Raw genomic sequence first — 18,021 nt, forward strand, 5'->3', positions numbered from 1 at the left:
ACGGCTTAGAGCTTAACTGTCGTTACCAACCTGGGGCTCACAGTTTGGACCCACAGCGGCCAAAGCCGTCCCCAGTGTTGTGTTGAGGGGTAGCCAGGGACCACGCGGGCCGTTCTCTGCGTGTGGCACAGTCCCCACGCAGCCGCCGTGGCTGAGTCCTGCAGGGTGTTGTCGGGAAAGCCAGCCGCTGGTGTGCAGATCCTGAGCCGCAGCCAGGAGAGACCCCTTCCCTGGTTCTGGCCGGTGCAGGAGCTGCTTCCCCAGATGGCTGGGAGCTTTGGGGCAGCTCCTTGCAGGGAGCAAATCCAGAGTCGGCACAACGCTCCCCCGTGGCGGGCAGTGCCTGATGTTTCTGAGTTGGTTGCAAGAATGTGGTGAGGGCCTAAGGACGCCTGCTGGGTAATTCTGCATTTTGGCAACAAGCCAAAGAGGCTGTAGGGTAAAACTGTTCTTTTAGGCGTAATCCCAGTCCTGTCCCCATTGCCTCAGTGCACACGCAGGACAGGCAGAGTGGCGGAGCGTGGGCTCCCTGGGAGCGGGACAGTGTCTCACCCTGCCTTAAGCCCCCAGCACTTAGCACGGCTGCCGCTGGCAGCTGTTTGTTGAGTGGCTGAGTCCCTGTGGTCTTGGGTGGACTTAACGTGGCTCCTGGGTATCTGAAGATGGTGGGGAGATCCTGTCTGGGCTCGGGTGGGCCCTGTGCCCCCCTCCCCCTGTCCCCCCGCGAGTGACCTCAGCTGCTTCCTGCTTGTGTGCTTCCAGAACTACTTTGAGAGCTACCTCGCCATCGCCTCCACTGTGCCCTCGCTGCTGTGCCTGGTGGCCAACTTCCTGCTTGTCAACAGGTAGGCCGTCGTCCGCCCTCTCGCGGCCCCCGACCCCTGCATTCCCCATGCCTCTCCCAGCCATAGCTGTGTTTCTGTGGCAGGTGTCAGCAGCCAGCTGGAGGTTGGTGGGGACACAGGGGTCTTCCTCCCAGGGTCATGTCTGCCAGCTGCTACCTGGGCCACAGGCCTGGCCTTGACCAAGGGCCCGCACATGTATGTGTGGTGGGGCCCAGCACCAGGGCGTGGGAGCTAGTCTTCCAAGCATTTCTGAGAGCAAGTGGAGGCGTCCCTGGCACTGGCCTCCCTGCCCTGTGCTTGGCCATAAGGCTAGCTTGAGCATCGGCAGCTCACGGAGTGGGCAGGGAAACTTCTGACCTTGGGGTGGTGGGGGCTGGGAGGGACTCCATCCAGATACACCGTGGAAGAGGAAATGATTTAGGAGATTAGCAAATCAGCACAGCCCTGGGCCCCACTGAGTGACTGTTGTGGTCCATCCTCAGAGTTTACAAGGGCCTGGCCTGTGTTTGCCCAAAGCTGCCACTAGGTGATAATGATGACCACCCATGGTCCAGGAACCTCGGCTTCTCTGGGGCACAGAGAAGGCTTTGCACTGATGGCCCAGAGCCGATCAATTTGTAGTGACTCCCTTGATCTTGTCTGAGCAGGTCCGGCCTCAGGGAATATGCTGTGATTGATTAGATGTCTGCTGCGGGTGTGGGAGGAGAGTGGGACAGTGCCTAGTGTGCTAAGCCTGAGTGTGCCAGTCTTACCCACACGTCCTGCCGTGGGGCTGTCCCTGTGACCCTTGAGTACACGGTGGCTGGAAACAGATGTAACAACGAGTCACTTCATGCCCTGGGTGTCGACGAGGCTCAGGGTCTCCCATGCCATTGTTGTCAGAGCGCAGCTGGGGCTGGTGCCCACCGATCTGTCCCTCTCCCTCTCCCGTCCTCCTCGTGGTCTCTCACGTACCGGCCTCCAAGGACCAGGGCTGCTTACATTGTGGCTGAAGAGCAGACGCTCGGGGACAGCCATAGAGAAGCTGCAGGGTTTTCACAGCCAGTCTCTGGGTCACACGCACCACATTGGCCGCACTCCTCTGGGGACAGAGACCCTGCTTCCCAGTGGAACCAGTGTCAAAGTGAGTGCACCCACCCAATGCCCACACGCAGTCTGGACATGTGAGCAGAGAGGGTGCTGGCCAGTGCACGGGGCTCCCGCTGCCTCCTGAGGGGGGCACTGGAAGCAGAGCCAGGAGGCCCCCAGCACCGCAGGGCCCCCAGAGAGCCGAGCAGGGTCCCTGGTGGTGCCTAGCAGGAGAGGAAGAGGCAGCAGCAGCTATGGCGGTAGGGCAGCCCTCGGCCTCGCAGGCCCCTCCTCCAGGTCTCTCTCTTACCACCCTCCCTGCTCTCGTTCTGCAGCCCCAGCTTGGGGAGCCCGGGCCCCCTTCCCCGTCCAGAGTCACTGCCTGAACCGTCAGAGGGGCGTCTGGCCCTGGCTCCCCCTTGTCATATCACTTTACCCTACTTTCCCTATGGAGGTCAGGGGGTGTCCCAAGACCACAGGGCCAGTCCGAGATGGCCCAGGCTTGCCCACACCTCACCACCCCCTTCGTGGCTGTGTTGTCCAGCAGGGCCTGGGGGCAGAAGTGACAGAGGAAGATGACCCCTCCCAGCAGCAGGTGGCCCTGTGAGCACTCCTGTCCCCTAGGCGCCTCATGCATTTGAACCTGACAGCAGCCTGTGACCCTGCTTTAAGGTGGGGAACCGGCCTCACAGAGGTGGGCAGCCCCCGGCCGCGTGGACGCTAAGGCTGGAGCTGGGATGCCGCAGGTGACCGCTTCACTGCTCGCCTGAGTCAGGAACCATGGGACCAGCCGTCCCCTAGTCCCCCAGCTTCACAGTCCCCCCACCCAGCCCCAGCCAGAGCCAGGCTGCTGGGGAGGAGGGGCTGGGTCTATCTCCAGCAGGGGCCGAAGCCGGTCAGGCCGGTGGCTTCTCTGGAGGGGTCCGACCCAGCCAGGCCCATCCTTGCCCTCGTGTTTGCCTGGGCTCCAGGCGGGGCGGGGCTCGGTCTGATGCAGGTTGCAGGGGAATGGTTTGGGGCTAAGCGGTTTCTTATTAGATGTGAGATACTGAAACGTCCCCTCACCTCCCCTCCTGGAGAAGCCTGCCTCTCCCCTGCCGGCTCATCCATAATCGCCAAGTGTTTTATTATGTTAAACTCACGGCATCATAAATACTGATGAGGGCCATTTACATTTTGGAAACTTATGAAGAAATCGCTTGCCTGGGGTTCTGAGCCGTCATGAGTAGGAGGGTGGGGACCGGCAGCCTGGGCACCCCAGGAACCTTCACAGCCGCGCGGCCTGCCCAGGGGCCTCCAGCCTGGAGCTGTGTCCTTGTGGCTGTGCCCTGGTCCCTGGTCCAGCCCCCTTCACTGGATAGCACTTGCCTTGACTTTCCCTAAAATCCCAAGGCATCATTGTCACAGGCTGGCATGGGAGAAGCAGGAGAGGGTGGGGCCCCGGTACCTGTGGGTGGGCTTTCAGCTACATGTTTCATGGAGCTTTCTGCACTGAGGGTATCTGCCTTCCCCTCCCCACCATGGGGTCTTGCTGAGGACCTGGGGCCTGAGGGTGGAGGTGCTGGTGGGAGTGGCTTGCGCGGCAGGACAGTGGCAGACGAGGAGACCTGTGCAGGAACAGGGGACAAAGTGCACTGCTTTAGGAGTGCACCCGCCTCGTCTCCCGCTCCTCCCTGCCTGCCACCTGGCCGGGCCTGAGGAACAGGTCCCCGGCTCTGCCAGAGCACCAGTCTGCACTGCCGTGCAGCGACAAACTCCCAGAAGGCAGCAGGTGTCTGTGGGCTGAAGCTGGCCGGTGTTCACGGCTGGACCCTGCTGTGCAGAGGAGAGTGAGGCACAGCCGGGAGGGTTCGGCCAACGCGAGCCCCTGCCCTGCTCCCCTGCACTCCTGATCTCTCTTGCTGTGGATCTGTGCTCGCAGTCCCTGAGCCGGAGCTGGGGGCCCAGGCAGGGCCTCCTGCTGCCGCCTCGCCTGGCCTTGTTGCTTCCCACAGCTTCTCTTCTGATTACAACTCTGGCCTTTGTCCCAGCCTCTCTCTGCGTGTACCGTCTTCTCACCTAGAGTCACTAGTTCATGGGGGTGAGAAGACAGACGCCCCGGGAGCTTGAATGCATGCCCGGGGCCACCCAGCGAGTAGTGGGCAGAGCCAGACGCGGGCTCGGTTTCACACTCAGGCTCTGTGCACCTGCCGGCTCTCATCGTGGGGTGGGTGGAGCAGCTCTGCCTGCTGTGGGGGGCGGAGAGGCCCCCGCACTATGTGACCCGGTCCAGTGTGTAGGACCCCCCTGGGCACCAGGGCTAAACCTGACAAGCCACCTCTAGGGCATCTGGTGCACACTGGGCCCTGGGTTCCAGGGGCGCCACCTGGCTGCCCACCAGCTCCCGCCCAGGCCAGGGAGGAGGGACTGGGTGAGCATCTCAGACGTGGCAGGCGCTGCAGCAAGGATTCAAGACACTCGTTCCTGGGGAGGTGAAGGGAGACTTCAGAGGGAGACAGGGAAGGCCGGTGTCCGCGGAGGGCGGCCCAGAGCCTGCCCCTGCCAGGGATCACAGGGAGCAGCGCAGGACCCAGTCTCGAGGGTATTTATCCACCCTCTGCCCCCATCACTGGGGGAAAGCTGCTCCTGGCGGGGGGCCGGGGGGGCGGCTCTGGGTCTCCAGCCTTGTCTCTGTGCGTTTGCACTCCCTTCACCACCGCCGCCTGAGTCCATTACCAGCCCTGCACACGCTGTGTTCTGTCTCCCAAGATGCTCACACCCAGAGGGGCCTCCCCTTCATCCTCATGGTCCAGCTTGGATGTTGCCTCCAGGCAGCCTTCCGTGACCTCCCCGTGGAGCCTTTAGCATGGTGGCCTGAAATGCCTGCCGCTGGTCCATCCCGTGTGCCCAGCAACCCCCCCCCCCCGCCCACAGCACTGGCCCCATAAGCTCAGTGCATGTTTACGAATGAACAGGCCATTGAGGACACACACCTGCAGATGGGCCCTGTCCCAGCTCCCCAGGGCTTCGTCCTGCGACGCCGAGCCGTCCCCTCGCTTCCTCAGTGGCTGCTGCTCCCCCTTCAGCTGAGGATGCGGGGGAAACTGAGGCCACCCTGGGGCCACACGCACTTGCATTTCACGCTCATCATCTCGCACCTCTTGTGTGCACCCAGATCCCTACCTTTCCAGTATGCCTTTTTTATATAATAATAATATAAAATGGTATGCATCTAATCTGGCTTTTCTCTCGGCCCCCAGCAGCTGGTTAACAGGAAAATGAACTAAGCCTCAATCCGGTTTAAGGCTTAGTCTAATCTGATGATTTAAGCAGCCCCTTGAGAAGGGACTCTCTCTCCCTGGAATAGAAATGTGCAGTTTCTCCCCGGGGCCGTGCGGGGGCTGGGCGGCACCGTGGCTTCCGCACGGGCCTGTGGGCGTCCGCTGGCTCCTGCTGCCAGCCTTCTGTAGTCCAGGGAGGCAGCAGGGCATCCCGTGGGCAGGCCGCAGGCACAGCTGGGTGACCTCGGGCAGGAGCCCGGCCTCTTTGCTGGACACACAGGTAAGAGTGTGTCTTACACAGCTGGTGCGAGAATTGTAGAAGCGTTAGAGGAGTGCCTGGCCCGGACCACGTGCTGTGTGGAGTGTCTGCTGTCATGGTGATAGTGAGGATGATGAGGATGTCCTTGTGGTTCTCCTCCCCTCCCCCATCCCTGGCTCCTAATGCTGAGCGCCGGGGGTAGGAAGAGCCCGGGAGCCCGGGAGCCCAGGGATGGTGTTGCTGTGTTAAACAAGAGGCAGAGCTCAGCCCTGTAGCAGGTGCTTGCCCGGCATCCAGCGCCGCAGCCTTCCAGCGAGGTGAGAGGCGGCGGCAGCCGGGAGCTTGCCTGGAGCCCGGAGCCCGGAGCCCAGAGCCGCTCTCTGCAGGCACACAGCTTACCGGGGCCACACAGCCACCTGTGGAGGAGCCGTTCTCCCCGTGGTGCAGGGTGACTGGGTCACTTTCCCAGGGCCACATGCTAGCAAGGCCGCCTGGCAGGATTCAGACCCAGGCCCCTGAGTGGCATGGACGCTTCCCCGCTGAGCTCCCTGCCAGCCCCCCAGCCCCCCAGGGGTCCCCAGCCCGGCCCGCAGCTTCTGGCGTCCTCACCGCAGGGTTCCGGTGCACGTCCGTGTCCTGGCCTCGCTGTTGGTCACACTGGCCGTGTTCGTGGTGATGACCGTGCTGGTGAAGGTGGACACCTCCTCCTGGACCCGCGGCTTCTTTGCCATCACCATCGTCTGCATGGCCGTGGTGAGCGGCGCCTCCATTGTCTTCAGCAGCAGCGTCTACGGCATGACCGGCTCCTTCCCCATGAGGAATTCCCAGGCACTGATCTCAGGTGAGAGCCACGCTCCAGACCGCCCGCAGGGGTCATCCACGTGAGGTCCCCCGGGAGCAAGCGGAGGTGAGCCAGTGGTGGCCCTTCCCCAAAGCGAGATGTTTTCAGGGTGCACCAGCATGATCGATTGTCACAGAAGAGACCAGCCTGGAACCTGGTACCACTTAGCGACAGCCTGATGCCACCGTGAACCTGCACTTGGGCAAGAGTTGCCAGGGGCTGCCCTCTTCTGCTCTGAATAGAGCCAGCCAGGGCGGCTGAACTGGGGCTAGAGGGTGAGCTACGCACCCGGCTGGTGTCGGGAGCTCAGCCAGGCTGCGCGGGGGCCAGTGCTTCGGCTCCTCTGCGCGTGGACCTCACCACGGCTGTCTGAGCCTCCTCGTTGCATAGGGTCTGGGCTACAAGAGCAAGCACCCAAAAGTCCCAGGCAGACGCGTGTTTCTGACAGCCACAGGAGCCACGTGGAGTCACGTCTTGCACAGCCGTTGCTCCCCTGCGCTCCTGACCCATCCCAGCTGGAGAGGTGGGGGTGGTCCTGGAAAGAGAGCAGGGCAGACACAGTGGAGAGCTGTTCCGGTTCCTGGAAGCAGCCTGCCTCCTGCAGGTGCCCCGTCCTGTTCTTCCATCTTTCCCTCTGGCTTTCCTGCCCTCCCCCTCCCCGCCTCTGGACTCCTCATCTTCCTGATTCCACAGAGGGTCTGCTCTGTGCACTCCCCAGCCTCCCGTGGGCGCGCGCCTGAGTGAGAGGGGAGGCGACCTCGCTAGTCTGGTGTGGAGGCCTGGGCCCCAGATGACCCCACAGGTGAAAAGGAGCAGGGTGTGTGGGCGTCCGTTCTGTGCAGAGATCCCCGCTCCCAAGGCGAGGCTGCAGGCCCTGCGTGCGGACCACGGTGTGAACACGTGTCCACCCGGGGAGAATTTCAGCCAAGCCAGAGAGGATGTGGCAGGGATGACAAATCCCGTGACAAGAGCGTCCCCTCCCCGCCCGACGCCCGTGCCAGACATCACTAATAGATCCCTATCTTCCCTCCTAAGCCTCTAAATCCTTCTCCACACGGCACTCGAGGCAACTCCTCTCGACAGATCAGAGGCTAGATGCGAGCTCCAATCCGTTTGCCATTTTTGATACGGGATTAGTTTCCCGGCTCTCTCTCGGGAAAATCCTGGCCCCAGATCAAATTGAGCCAACATGGGCACGTGGCTCAGTTTCCCAAGAGCGGGCAGCATGCTCCTGGCAGTGGTTGCAGAAGCCATGCCTGGCCATTGCACCCTGGACTTCGTCCCGGCCAACCGTCACCTCTGGTCTCAGTAGGGGTGCTTCTCCCTGTCTCCCTCCCTCCGCTGCAAGAGGTCTTCCCCCTGTAACTGCAGCCTTGCTCACCACCTGTCCGGGAGCCCCAGACGGACGACGAGACGCTGCATTTCTGTTGGCCCTGCAGGTGCACCTGGTCACCTGCGGCTCTTCCGGGGGGAGGGGAGCAGTCTCCTGTGAGTTTTTCAGAAAGTGGGAAAATTTCCAGTCGATATCCACTACTCCGGCCCCATGCATGCTCGTGAGTGTGTGAGGCCCCCGTGGGCACCTGACACCCTGGGAAATCGGAGGTGCCCCATTCTCCTGGGGCCACTCGCCAGTCCCACTTGTTTCTGGTCCAGAGGAGCCCATCTGTGACTCCCGTGAGTGCTGGCATCGGAGCAGCAATTCATTTGTTTTGTGCTGGTGTGTTCTGGAACCCCTCATTTGCATATATTTCCATAACTGATGAGATAAAAGTAGGGAGTCGTGAAGGATGAGCTCCCGGAGGCCGGTTTGCTGTTGATGATAATATTGCGAATTCTCCACAAGTTGGGGAGAGAGGGGGTGATCGGTGGGCGGCGGTGGGGGAGCGTCTGACAGAGCCTAACCCTGGCCAGGTGGGGATTAAGACGGCTGCCACGCAGGGCCCCTCCAGGCAAAGGTCCACCCCCCTGGTGCGGCTTTGATGTCGAAGACGGAAATAGCCTAGCCCCTAATTGGAAATCGGAGAGGATTTATCCGGCATCTCTCTCTGCCAGGCACTGCTCCGACTGCGTTCTGCGCACTGATCTTTTTCATCTCCATTTCGGCCCTAAACCAGGGCTGTTAGTAACATCCCCATTTTCTAGGCGAGGAAACAGGCACAGAGAGGGCAAGGGCCTTGCTCCAGGTTGCACAGCAGCAGGGGGGAGCCTGGGTCCGGCTCTGCCTTCCTGATTTCAGTCTGTGGCCACAGCCGCTCGGTCCCGTCCAGGCTCAGGGCCCTTCTGTCCTGGAAGTCATGGGGAAGATTGTCCAGGGGGCCCCAGGGATGCTGGTGGAGTGTAGTGAGGCCTCGGCTGCCCCTCTGCCCGCTGCCCTGTGCCCCACAGGAGCCACTGACCAGGGCCGCGCAGCCCATGCCCTGCACACTGGCCGGCTCCTCACCGGCTGCAGGCAGCGTTCTTCAGGCCTCCTGAGAGGCCCTGTGCTGAGGCCCGAGCCACCCAGCCGGACACCTGCGCCCAAGCCCTGTCCTCGGCTTCTGTGCTTTGTCCGCCCGCTCCCCTTCCTGCCTCACCACGGACTTGTGTGGTGACAGCGTGAGTGATGGCCCTGTTTCTCCGGCAGGCAGACAGAGGCAGAGGAGAGTGAGTGGTCTGCCCATGTGCTGAGCCGTGTCCCGAGTCTGGTGACAAGTGGGCCTCTCGTCCGGCACGAGCGCTGCCTGTGGCTGTAGGACAGTCCCTGCCTCCCGGAAGCAGTGGTGTGACTGTGCCAGGATGGGGATTGGCACTTGCCAGAGGGCCCCTCCCTCTGTCCGCAGAGCCGCCGTGCACAGCCAGTGTTGCTCTCCCCACCTTAGGGGTGAGCAAGCCATGGCCCACAGAAGTCATGATGGCCCCTGGGTCATGGCTAGGGTGGGGCAGAGTCCGGGGTCCGACGTGCTCTTGGGCCCGGGAGCCTCCTCTGATGGGCAGCAGTGCAGGGTGCCCCGTGGCCCCGTGGGGCAGCCTGTGGCCACGCCCTTGGCAAGCAGAGCGTTCAGTGTGGTAAGGTAGTTGCGTGCTTGTAGAAATGTATGGGCGTGCGTGTGGCATGTGAGTACATGTGTGTGACTGTGTGCATGCGGGCACGTGGACACGCGTGTGTGCCGCAGCTGCCTTGGGGGCTGGGGCCGGCTCCCTGAGCTCAGAGGAACCTGCAGCCACTCGCCTCCCCGCGTGTGGCCCTAACCGTCTCCGTGGTATCCTTGGTATCTGCAGGAGGAGCCATGGGAGGGACCGTGAGCGCCGTGGCCTCACTGGTGGACATGGCGGCGTCCAGGGATGTGACGGAGAGCGCCCTGGCCTTCTTCCTCACGGCAGCTGTCTTCCTGGGGCTCTGCATCGGGCTCTACCTGCTGCTGCCCAGGCTGGAGTACGCCAGGTGAAGGCCCGCCCCTCCTGCCCCTCCCGCCCCGCTCCTTCCCCTCTGTGGACGGCTCTGTCCTCGCAGCGTCCACCTGCGCTCGCCTGGCGCCAAGGGAGGGCTCTGGTCCCTATGCCCACCTGCTCGTCTGGCGCCCAGAGAGCTCTCTGGTCCCTCTCTCTCCCCGCCCCTCTTGGGTTGTGGTCACAGCTGCAGCCCAGGGCCTTGAGCTGCAGCTGGCTCATAGCAGCTGCTCAGCACACTGGCCTGGCATGTACATGGGAGAGGCCGGTTGCAGGCCGCACCCCTGAGCAGGTGGAGTCTGCGAGGTTGGGTTTGGGGAAGGCAGGTGGTAGAGTAGCAGCGGGTGATGGCTCCTGTCTGCTTGCACTTCCCCTGCTCCGGCACCGGCTCGGCCCAGCTGGCTGATGAGTGCCACACCCCTGCTTGTCCTTGGGCATAGCCCTAGTGTTGCTCATTATCCCCACACACAAACTAGAAAGCCAGGGCTCAGAGAGGTTAAGGTCTCACCATCACTGGGTAGCAGAGCCAGGACTTTTAGAATCATCATCATCATCATCAATATTTTTTGAAAGGCAGAGACAGAGAGCTTCTCTCTGCTTTACTCTTAAGTGCACTCAACAGGCAGGGCTGGGCCAGGCTGAAGCCCCGAGCCCCACGTTGGTCACCCACGTGGGTGGCAGGGATCCAGATACTTGAACCTTCACCGCTGCCTCCTCAGGCAGAGCCGGGATTTGAACGTGACCTTGAGCCTGTGTTTCACCCAGTCACTGCCTCATGGGGCTCCTTTCCTGCTTGAAGTAGTGTTCTCTCTCTCTCTCTCTCTCTCTCTCTCTCTCTCCCCCTTCCTCCCTCCCTCCTTCCTTTTTCTTCCTCGAGTCCTGCTACTATTTTTTTTTTTTTTAAAAAAACCACTGTTGACTTTCTGTTGTGTTCTGTTCTCTCCAAAGCTTTTCCCGAGCCATTATCTTGTTGAGTGTAGGAAAGGCAGGGTCCTCTCTCCCCATGTTATGGGCGAGGAAGCCGGGGCCCTGAGGAGGCCCAGTGATCTGCCTGTGCCCCAGGCGTGAGCTGGCAGAGCCGCGAGAGGCCGGGCCTGTCGGATTCTGCGCTCTCTCACAGGAACCTGGTTTTGGCCGGAGCCTGCCTCCCTGGTTACGGGGTCGTTCATGGCTTCAGCTGGCTGCAGCAGCTGGGGGAAGATAGGAGACAGAGGCATCTCCTGGCACCAGGCACCCGCAGCCCCTCCCCTGCCCCGCAGGGCTCTTGTCAGCTGTCCAGCTGTGGCTCCAGGGCGACGTCCCTGTGATTCCTGGGGGCGGCTGGTTTCCATCCCCCCCAGGACCCTGAACACTGCTGAGTTTGAGTCCCTGAATGAGTAGGAGGGCAAGCAGATCCCACCCCGACCCCTGCTGCTGCTCCCATGTCCTGGTCCTGCTGCGCGTGGCTGTGTCTGCGTCCAGTGGCGAGGGCAGGTGGGGTCCTGTTTGCCTGGGCCTGGAGACAGAACAGGGCCTCGCGGGGGGGAATCAGAACGCTGGCGGCGCCCCGGGACGCTTGGTCCCGAGCAGTTGATGCTGGGCACACGGAGGCCTGGGCGCCCGCGCAGGCTCTGCTGTGCCGCGCCTGGGAGGGCGACACCAGGCAGCAGCATGGGGAGGGGGCGGGGAAAGAACCTGGGCGTGGAGACTTGCAGAGTCAGGGCCAGGACCTGCGGCCCAGAGAGGGAGGCGGGGAGACTCCTGTCCACTGACTGCGATTGGGAAAGCAGACGAGGCCCAGGGCCACGGCCCCGGCTCAGCATCACGTGCAGGAGGGACTCTGGGCGGGCACCGCCCCGGCCGCTCACTTGGGATCTGTAGGCTCTTAGGGTGGGAATGCTGGCCTGAACTTCAAACCCTCATGGTCCCAGGAAGCCTCCACTTCTCAGAGCAGGAAACTGAGCCTGAGGCAGGGGCGTGCTCGGCCCAAGGTCACACAGGCGCAGGGCAGAGGGGAGGCTGAAGGTCGAACCCAGCTCTCATCAAGCTACTGCCCGACACACAGGTATGTACCGAGTCTTTTGGGTCAGGCCAGATTAACACAGCCAGCCGAGGCCCAGAGAGGTCCAGCGATTTAGGCAAGGTCACACAGCAAGGCAGAGTGACTGCGGCAAAAGTGGGCAAGTTGGCAATATTCAGGGTAGAGGACAGAGAGGGGCACAGGGAGAAGACCCTTTTACAGGCTCCTTAGTTCTGTCAGCCACTGTTTTAAAGGGCTCCTCTCTGCCTGGGGCGGGTAGTTAAAAACAGTCAAACTGCGTGCTGTTGAAGGAGACGGATGATAAACCAGCAAACCGTTGCGAAGGTTGTAGATTGTGGCAGTGACTTGGAGCCCTCAGCAGCTGCTCTGATGGAGGTTAAGAGGGCAGTGACTTAGGCAGGATGGATGGCACCGAGCAGAGATGAGCGCTACCGGGTGGGAGCACGCTTCGTCCTGATCTCTCCGGGCGCTCAAGGTGCCGGCGATTTAACTCCTCAGTTTCTTCTAGAAGTCTGCCACACCAGAGCGCCGGCATCCCCGTGGGAGGATTTCTGCGCAGACTTGCTGCACCGCTATTTGTAGTAGTGAGAGACCACATGCAGGGGAGGCCCCTGGATGTGCGTCGGTGGGGAGCCGTCCACAGGGCGAGCCGTCCTGCAGCAGCGTGGCAGAGCAGAGCCGTGCGGCCCCATGCATGAAACCCCACGCGTGGATCTGTGAGGTTCCGGGTGACGTAGGCAGTTCGGGGTCATGGACACAGTGGCCCGTGGCAGTGGGCTGTTGCAGGAAGTCGTAGAGCAGGTGCAGTGTGGTCTCACATTGTGTGTGTGTGTGTATGGGGGGTGGGGTTGCACCTGCATGCGGCTCGCTGATGGCCCTGCTAAGGGCAGGAGCAGAGGTGGGGACGGCGAGAGCCACTCCCCTCCTACCACAGCGTTTCTCTTCCACATTGTGTGGCTTCATTGCATCATGCAGACCTTACTTGTATAACTTTTGAGTTTTATATATATTTTTTAAAGATTTCATGTCGCTGGCGCCGCGGCTCACTAGGCTAATCCTCCACCTTGCGGCGCCAGCACACCGGGTTCTAGTCCCGGTCGGGGCGCCAGATTCTGTCCCAGTTGCCCCTCTTTCAGGCCAGCTCTCTGCTGTGGCCAGGGAGTGCAGTGGAGGATGGCCCAAGTGCTTGGGCCCTGCACCCCATGGGAGACCAGGAGAAGCACCTGGCTCCTGCCTTCAGATAGGCGCGGTGCACCGGCCACAGCGCGCCGACTGCGGCGGCCATTGGAGGGTGAACCAACGGCAAAGGAAGACCTTTCTCTCTGTCTCTCTGTCTCTCACTGTCCACTCTGCCTGTCCAAAAAAAAAAAAAAAAAAAAAAGATTTCATGTCATTACTTGAAAGCAGAGTTAGAAACAGAGAGGAAGAGACAGAGAGAAAGGTCTTTCATCTGCTGGTTCATTCCCTAAGTGGCTGCAATGGCCAGAGCTGAGCTGATCCAAAGCCAGGAGCTTCTTCCTGGTCTCCCACGTAGGTGCGGGGGCCCAAGGACCCAGGCCATAGCAGAGAGCTGGATCGGAAGTGGAGCAGCTGGGATTGAACCAGCGCCCATATGGGATGCAGGCTGCACAGGTGGAGGCTTAGCCTGCTACGCCACAGCACCGGCCCCGAGTTTTATATTTTTAATTGCCATTTTCTCTCTACCTCCCACATCTAGTACAACAGAGAAGCAGGTGAGTTAGAGCTGGAGCCCCTGCTCATGGTGTGGTGCTCAGTGCTGGGTCCCTGTGTCCCTCCTCGCAGCATGGCCAGCTCTGCAGGACAAGGTTCCGGAGCCCAGCCTGGCAGGTGGGACAGGGCCAGTGCAGGGCCTCCCGTGACCACCTTGCAGCAGCCACAGCATCTCGTGGACTCCCGGGGCTTAGGCTCTGCACACGGGGGTCAAGGTGCTATTTTGAGCAGCCCCCTGCCCACCACAACCCCTACTTTGCTGACTGCGAAGTCCTGGACTCCTTGTTCCTGGGAACCCCAAGCGACCCCGCTGTCTCTGCTGCACACAGGTATTACATGAGGCCCGTTTACCCAGCCCGCGTGGTATCTGGTGAAGAGGAGCCGCCCCAGGCCTCCCTGAGCAGCCCTTTGGCGGCATCCCCGACGCCGCCCCTGCGCCCCATCCTGAGGAAGACGGCAGGCCTGGGCTTCTGCATGGTCTACCTCTTCTTCATCACCGGCCTCATCTTCCCCGCCATCTCCACCAACATCCAGTCCCTCCACGAGGGCTCAGGCTCGCCGTGGGCCACCAAGTTCTTCGTGCCGCTCACTGCCTTCCTCGTCTACAACTTTGCGGACCTGTGCGGCCGGCAGATCACGGCCTGGCTGCAGGTGCCGGGGCCCAGGAGTAAGGCGCTCCCCGCGCTGGCGCTGCTGCGCACCGCACTCGTGCCCCTCTTCGTGCTCTGCAACTACCAGCCGCGCAGGCACCTGGCGCTGGTGCTCTTCACCTCTGACGCCTACCCCGTGCTCTTCTCCTGCCTGCTCGGGCTCAGCCATGGCTACCTCAGCACGCTGGCCCTCATCTACGGCCCGAAGCTCGTGCCCCGGGAGCTGGCCGAGGCCGCAGGCGTCGTCATGTCCCTGTACCTGATGGTGGGCTTGATCCTGGGCTCTGCTGGCTCGGCCCTGCTGGAACACCTGGTCTAGGAGGGGGCGGGGCTCGGGCGCCCAGGGGAGGAAGGCGCTGGACTTCCACGGTGCGCAGGGCCCAGCGCGCTCCGGCCTCATGTCTCCCAAGCCTGGAGCTATGTGACAGAGGCATTCCCGACACTTCCACAGAACATTCCAGAGACACCTGCTGAAGACGCAGCTCAAAGTGCAGCCGTCCCTCCCGGCTGCGGGTGAGCATCCTCCCTTCCTCCCTTCCTGTCGCCGGCGTCGACCTCGACTCGTCCCCGGGCTCTCCATCTTCCGGCCCAGCTCCCTCCAGCTGATGGCAGGGGGAAAGATTCCCGGCGCTCCCCACCGGAACAAGGGCCCCTGCCGTGGGGTTCCCCTGGGACGGCCGGTCTGCAGGCCCTGGGCCCGAGCCCACACAGACGCCGCGTTCTCTGGGGGAGAGGGTGCTCACCAGCTGGCCCGCAAGGCAGCCTGGCAGGAACCCTGCAGGCCTGTGCTGGAGCCCCGAGGGCTTCCATGTGCCAGGGACCAAGCTTCACCAGGACTGGGCTTCACCAGGGACGTCCGTGGCCTGGTGCTCTATGGTCTGGTCAGGCCACGGTTCAAGGGCGTAATAAACACCAGGGTAGGCGATGGAACCCTTATTGTTGTCTGTATGGGAGGTGGGGTTTCAAACAGCAGAAAATGCACATTATCTGTAAAAAAATTTAATTTATTTGAAAGGCAGAGTTAGGGGAGCTGGAGAGAGACAGAGAGACAGAGAGTCTTCCATTTGCTGGTTTACTCCCCAGAAGGTCACCATGACTGGGGCCCGGTCTGGCCAAAGCCAGGAGCCAGGAACCCCATCCAGGTCTCCCATGTGGGTGCAGGGGCTCAAGCACTTGGGCTCTCTGCTGCTACCTTCCCAGGCCACTAGCAGGGAACTGGATCAGAAGTGGAGCAGCCGGGGCTCAAACCAGGGCCCATGTAGGATGCTGCCATCGCAGGTGGTGGCTTAACCCACTGCAGGCCGCCCTGCGGGCCCCGCGCATTGTCTTTTTTTTTTTTTTTGACAGGCAGAGTGGACAGTGAGAGAGAGAGACAGAGAGAAAGGTCTTCCTTTGCCGTTAGTTCACCCTCCAATGGCCGCCGCAGTCGGCGCGCTGTGGCCGGTGCACCGCGCTTATCTGAAGGCAGGAGCCAGGTGCTTCTCCTGGTCTCCCATGCAGGTGCAGGGCCCAAGCACTTGGGCCATCCTCCACTGCACTCCCGGGCCACAGCAGAGAGCTGGCCTGGAAGAGGGGCAACCGGGACAGAATCCGGCACCCCGATTGGGACTAGAACCCGGTGTGCCGGCGCCGCAAGGTGGAGGGTTAGCCTACTGAGCTGCGGCGCCGGCCGCATTGTCTTTTAATTCCATTTTCCATGAACTTTGGAAGTTCCCTCGTATGAGTCGTGGCCTTGGCAGGAAACGGCGTACTCGGGTTGGGTAGTGAGGACATCGTAAGAGCAGGTGCAGGAGCCTGTGTGTTCCACCCATGAGTGAAGGAGGGAGGGGCCTCTCAAATGTGGAGACGTGTTTGTGCTTGGGGCCCGCTGAAGGGTAGGCTCGCCCCCTCCCCACTCTCCTCTGTGCCCCGGGCGGAAGAGTGACTGGAGGGGCAGGCTCTCACTCAGCCCGGGGCCAGCCCAGCCCCTCGCCTTTCATGGGGTTATTTCTGTGGACGTTGTTGGAGTCTGAAGCTTCGCTCAGCTGGGCCAGGTGTTGCCTTGTTCTGGTTTGTTCCCCGTGGCCACCTCCAGGGATGATGCCCGGATTCCGTGCCCCCACCCCCGCCCCATCCCGGGGACACGGTGACCGGCTCACACTGGCAGGTGCCTCATGTGAACAGCGATGATTTTTCAGGTGCCTCGTGTGCTCCTGCAGGGCTAGCGGCTGGCGCGGGAGTCAGGAGAGAAGGGAACAAAACGCAGTCTTGACTCCTTAAGAGTGGACAAGGAGGAACGGGGCTTGTCCCCGAGGAGCAGTGACCCTGAGAGCCGTGACTGCCGTGTCCTCAGAAGGCAGCCTGTGTGGCGCTGTGCTAGGTGACAGCCAGTAAGCCAGCTGCTGGCCGTGGCCCTGCCCCCACAGTCTCGGTCCAGCACGCACTCCCTCTCCGTGGCCACCGGAGAATTGAAGAGGACACCCTTGAAAGGTTTTCTAAACCTGATACCACGAAGCAATCATTCTCTTCGCCCCCTGCAGGAGGCTGCGATGCCCCGTTGGCATCCTCAGCACCTCTGTGCCTGTGAGATTGGGGGCCTGTGGCTGTCCCAGGTGTTAGAATCCACACAGCCAGAATGCAGGGGGGCTGGCTTTCAGGGGAGCGGGGCGGCCTCCCTGCTAGAGAAACAATCTGCAGGCAGAGTGAAGGAGCCAGGGCGCAGTGCTGAGACCGCGGCACCTGCTGTGTGGCGAGGAGAGGCTGCCGAGCCACGCTGGGCCATGGTTCACAAGGCTCCCTCCCCCCAGGCAGGGGGGGGCAAGGAGTGCAGGTGCTTCTCCAACAGAGGGGTGCATGGGGACGCTCAGGTCCCTGTCCCGCTTCCACAGGGAGAGCAGCCCCTGGGGTTTGGCTGCCTGGGGCTCGGTGTCCTGTGACCCTGGTGGGCTTGTGACCACAGCTGGGACAGTGGGCCGAAGAAACGCGTCCGAGAGAACCGGCTTTGCCGAGAACGGCTGTGTCTGACGGTTCCCAGACTTGACCCGGAGCGGCCTTTGTTCATTCCGAGACCGTGCACATCTCATTGTCCGGCTTATGTTCAGCAACGCGAGCTGGAGCGGCCACGGGGTGGACTCTGCAAGGTGCGGCTGAGCAGGGAGGCTGTTGTGAGCTCCGAGGCTGCTCCTGCTCCAGGGCGCGGACTCAGTGCAGTGGGTGTGGGAGGAGGCCCGCGGGCAGCGACACCTTGACCAGGGACTTGGAGGAGTTCGTGGTGAGTGGAATGAAAACCAAATTGAAGTCCAGCTCATGATGCAATTTTTCATGAACGTTTTTTGTATACATGGATTTTAAAGTGTTTTGCACCAAAATAGATTCCTTTTTTTTTTTTTTTAAGGATGTGTGTATTTATTCAACCGACAGAGTGACAGAGACTGAGGTACAGAGAGAGAGAAGGTCTTCCATCTTCTCATTCACTTCCCAAATGGCAGCAACGCCAGGGCTGGGCCAGGCTGCAGCCAGGAGCAGGGAGCTTTCTCCGGGTCTCCCAGGTGGGTGCATGGAGACTAGAGCCATCTTCTGCTGCCTTCTCAGGCGCATTAGCAGGGAGCCGAATGGGAAGCAGAGCAGCTGAGACTCAGACTGGCTCTAGTACAGGATGCCAGCATCGCAGGCGGCAGCTTAGCCCACAGGCCCAAAATACTGGCCCCTGGGTTTATATTTTCATTTAATGCAATGAGCTTTCTAGGGTGCCCTTAGGGAGAACGCCGAGCAGCAAAGAGAAGGACAGTGCTATGGTTTGAAGGTTTTCCCCCGAACTCAAGAGATTAGTCCTTGAAGTCTTATGTTAATGACACTAAGAGGCAGAAACTGGGGCCAGTGTTGTGGCGCGGCGAGTTATGCCGCCGCCTGCAACACATCTCCCATGTGAGCGTCAGTTCAAGT

The 18,021-nt window shown here is 61.4% G+C and overlaps 1 protein-coding gene across 1 annotated transcript in view; it reads left to right on the forward strand.

The window, feature by feature from the left end:
- The window catches only part of SLC29A3 (solute carrier family 29 member 3), a 36,069-nt gene extending 18,602 nt beyond the window's left edge, over window positions 1-17,467 (forward strand). Inside the window, exons 3-6 of the mRNA XM_008269997.5 lie at window positions 763-845; window positions 6,047-6,273; window positions 9,532-9,694; window positions 13,780-17,467. Of these exons, the coding sequence (XP_008268219.3) occupies window positions 763-845; window positions 6,047-6,273; window positions 9,532-9,694; window positions 13,780-14,419 (1,113 nt within the window). The 3' untranslated portion in view covers window positions 14,420-17,467. The remainder of the gene's footprint in view (window positions 1-762; window positions 846-6,046; window positions 6,274-9,531; window positions 9,695-13,779) is intronic.
- The last annotated feature ends 554 nt before the right edge of the window (window positions 17,468-18,021 follow it).

This window comes from Oryctolagus cuniculus, chromosome 15, assembly GCF_051225735.1.
Source record: "Oryctolagus cuniculus isolate XC-2025 breed Fujian yellow rabbit chromosome 15, ASM5122573v1, whole genome shotgun sequence".
NCBI lineage: Eukaryota > Metazoa > Chordata > Mammalia > Lagomorpha > Leporidae > Oryctolagus > Oryctolagus cuniculus.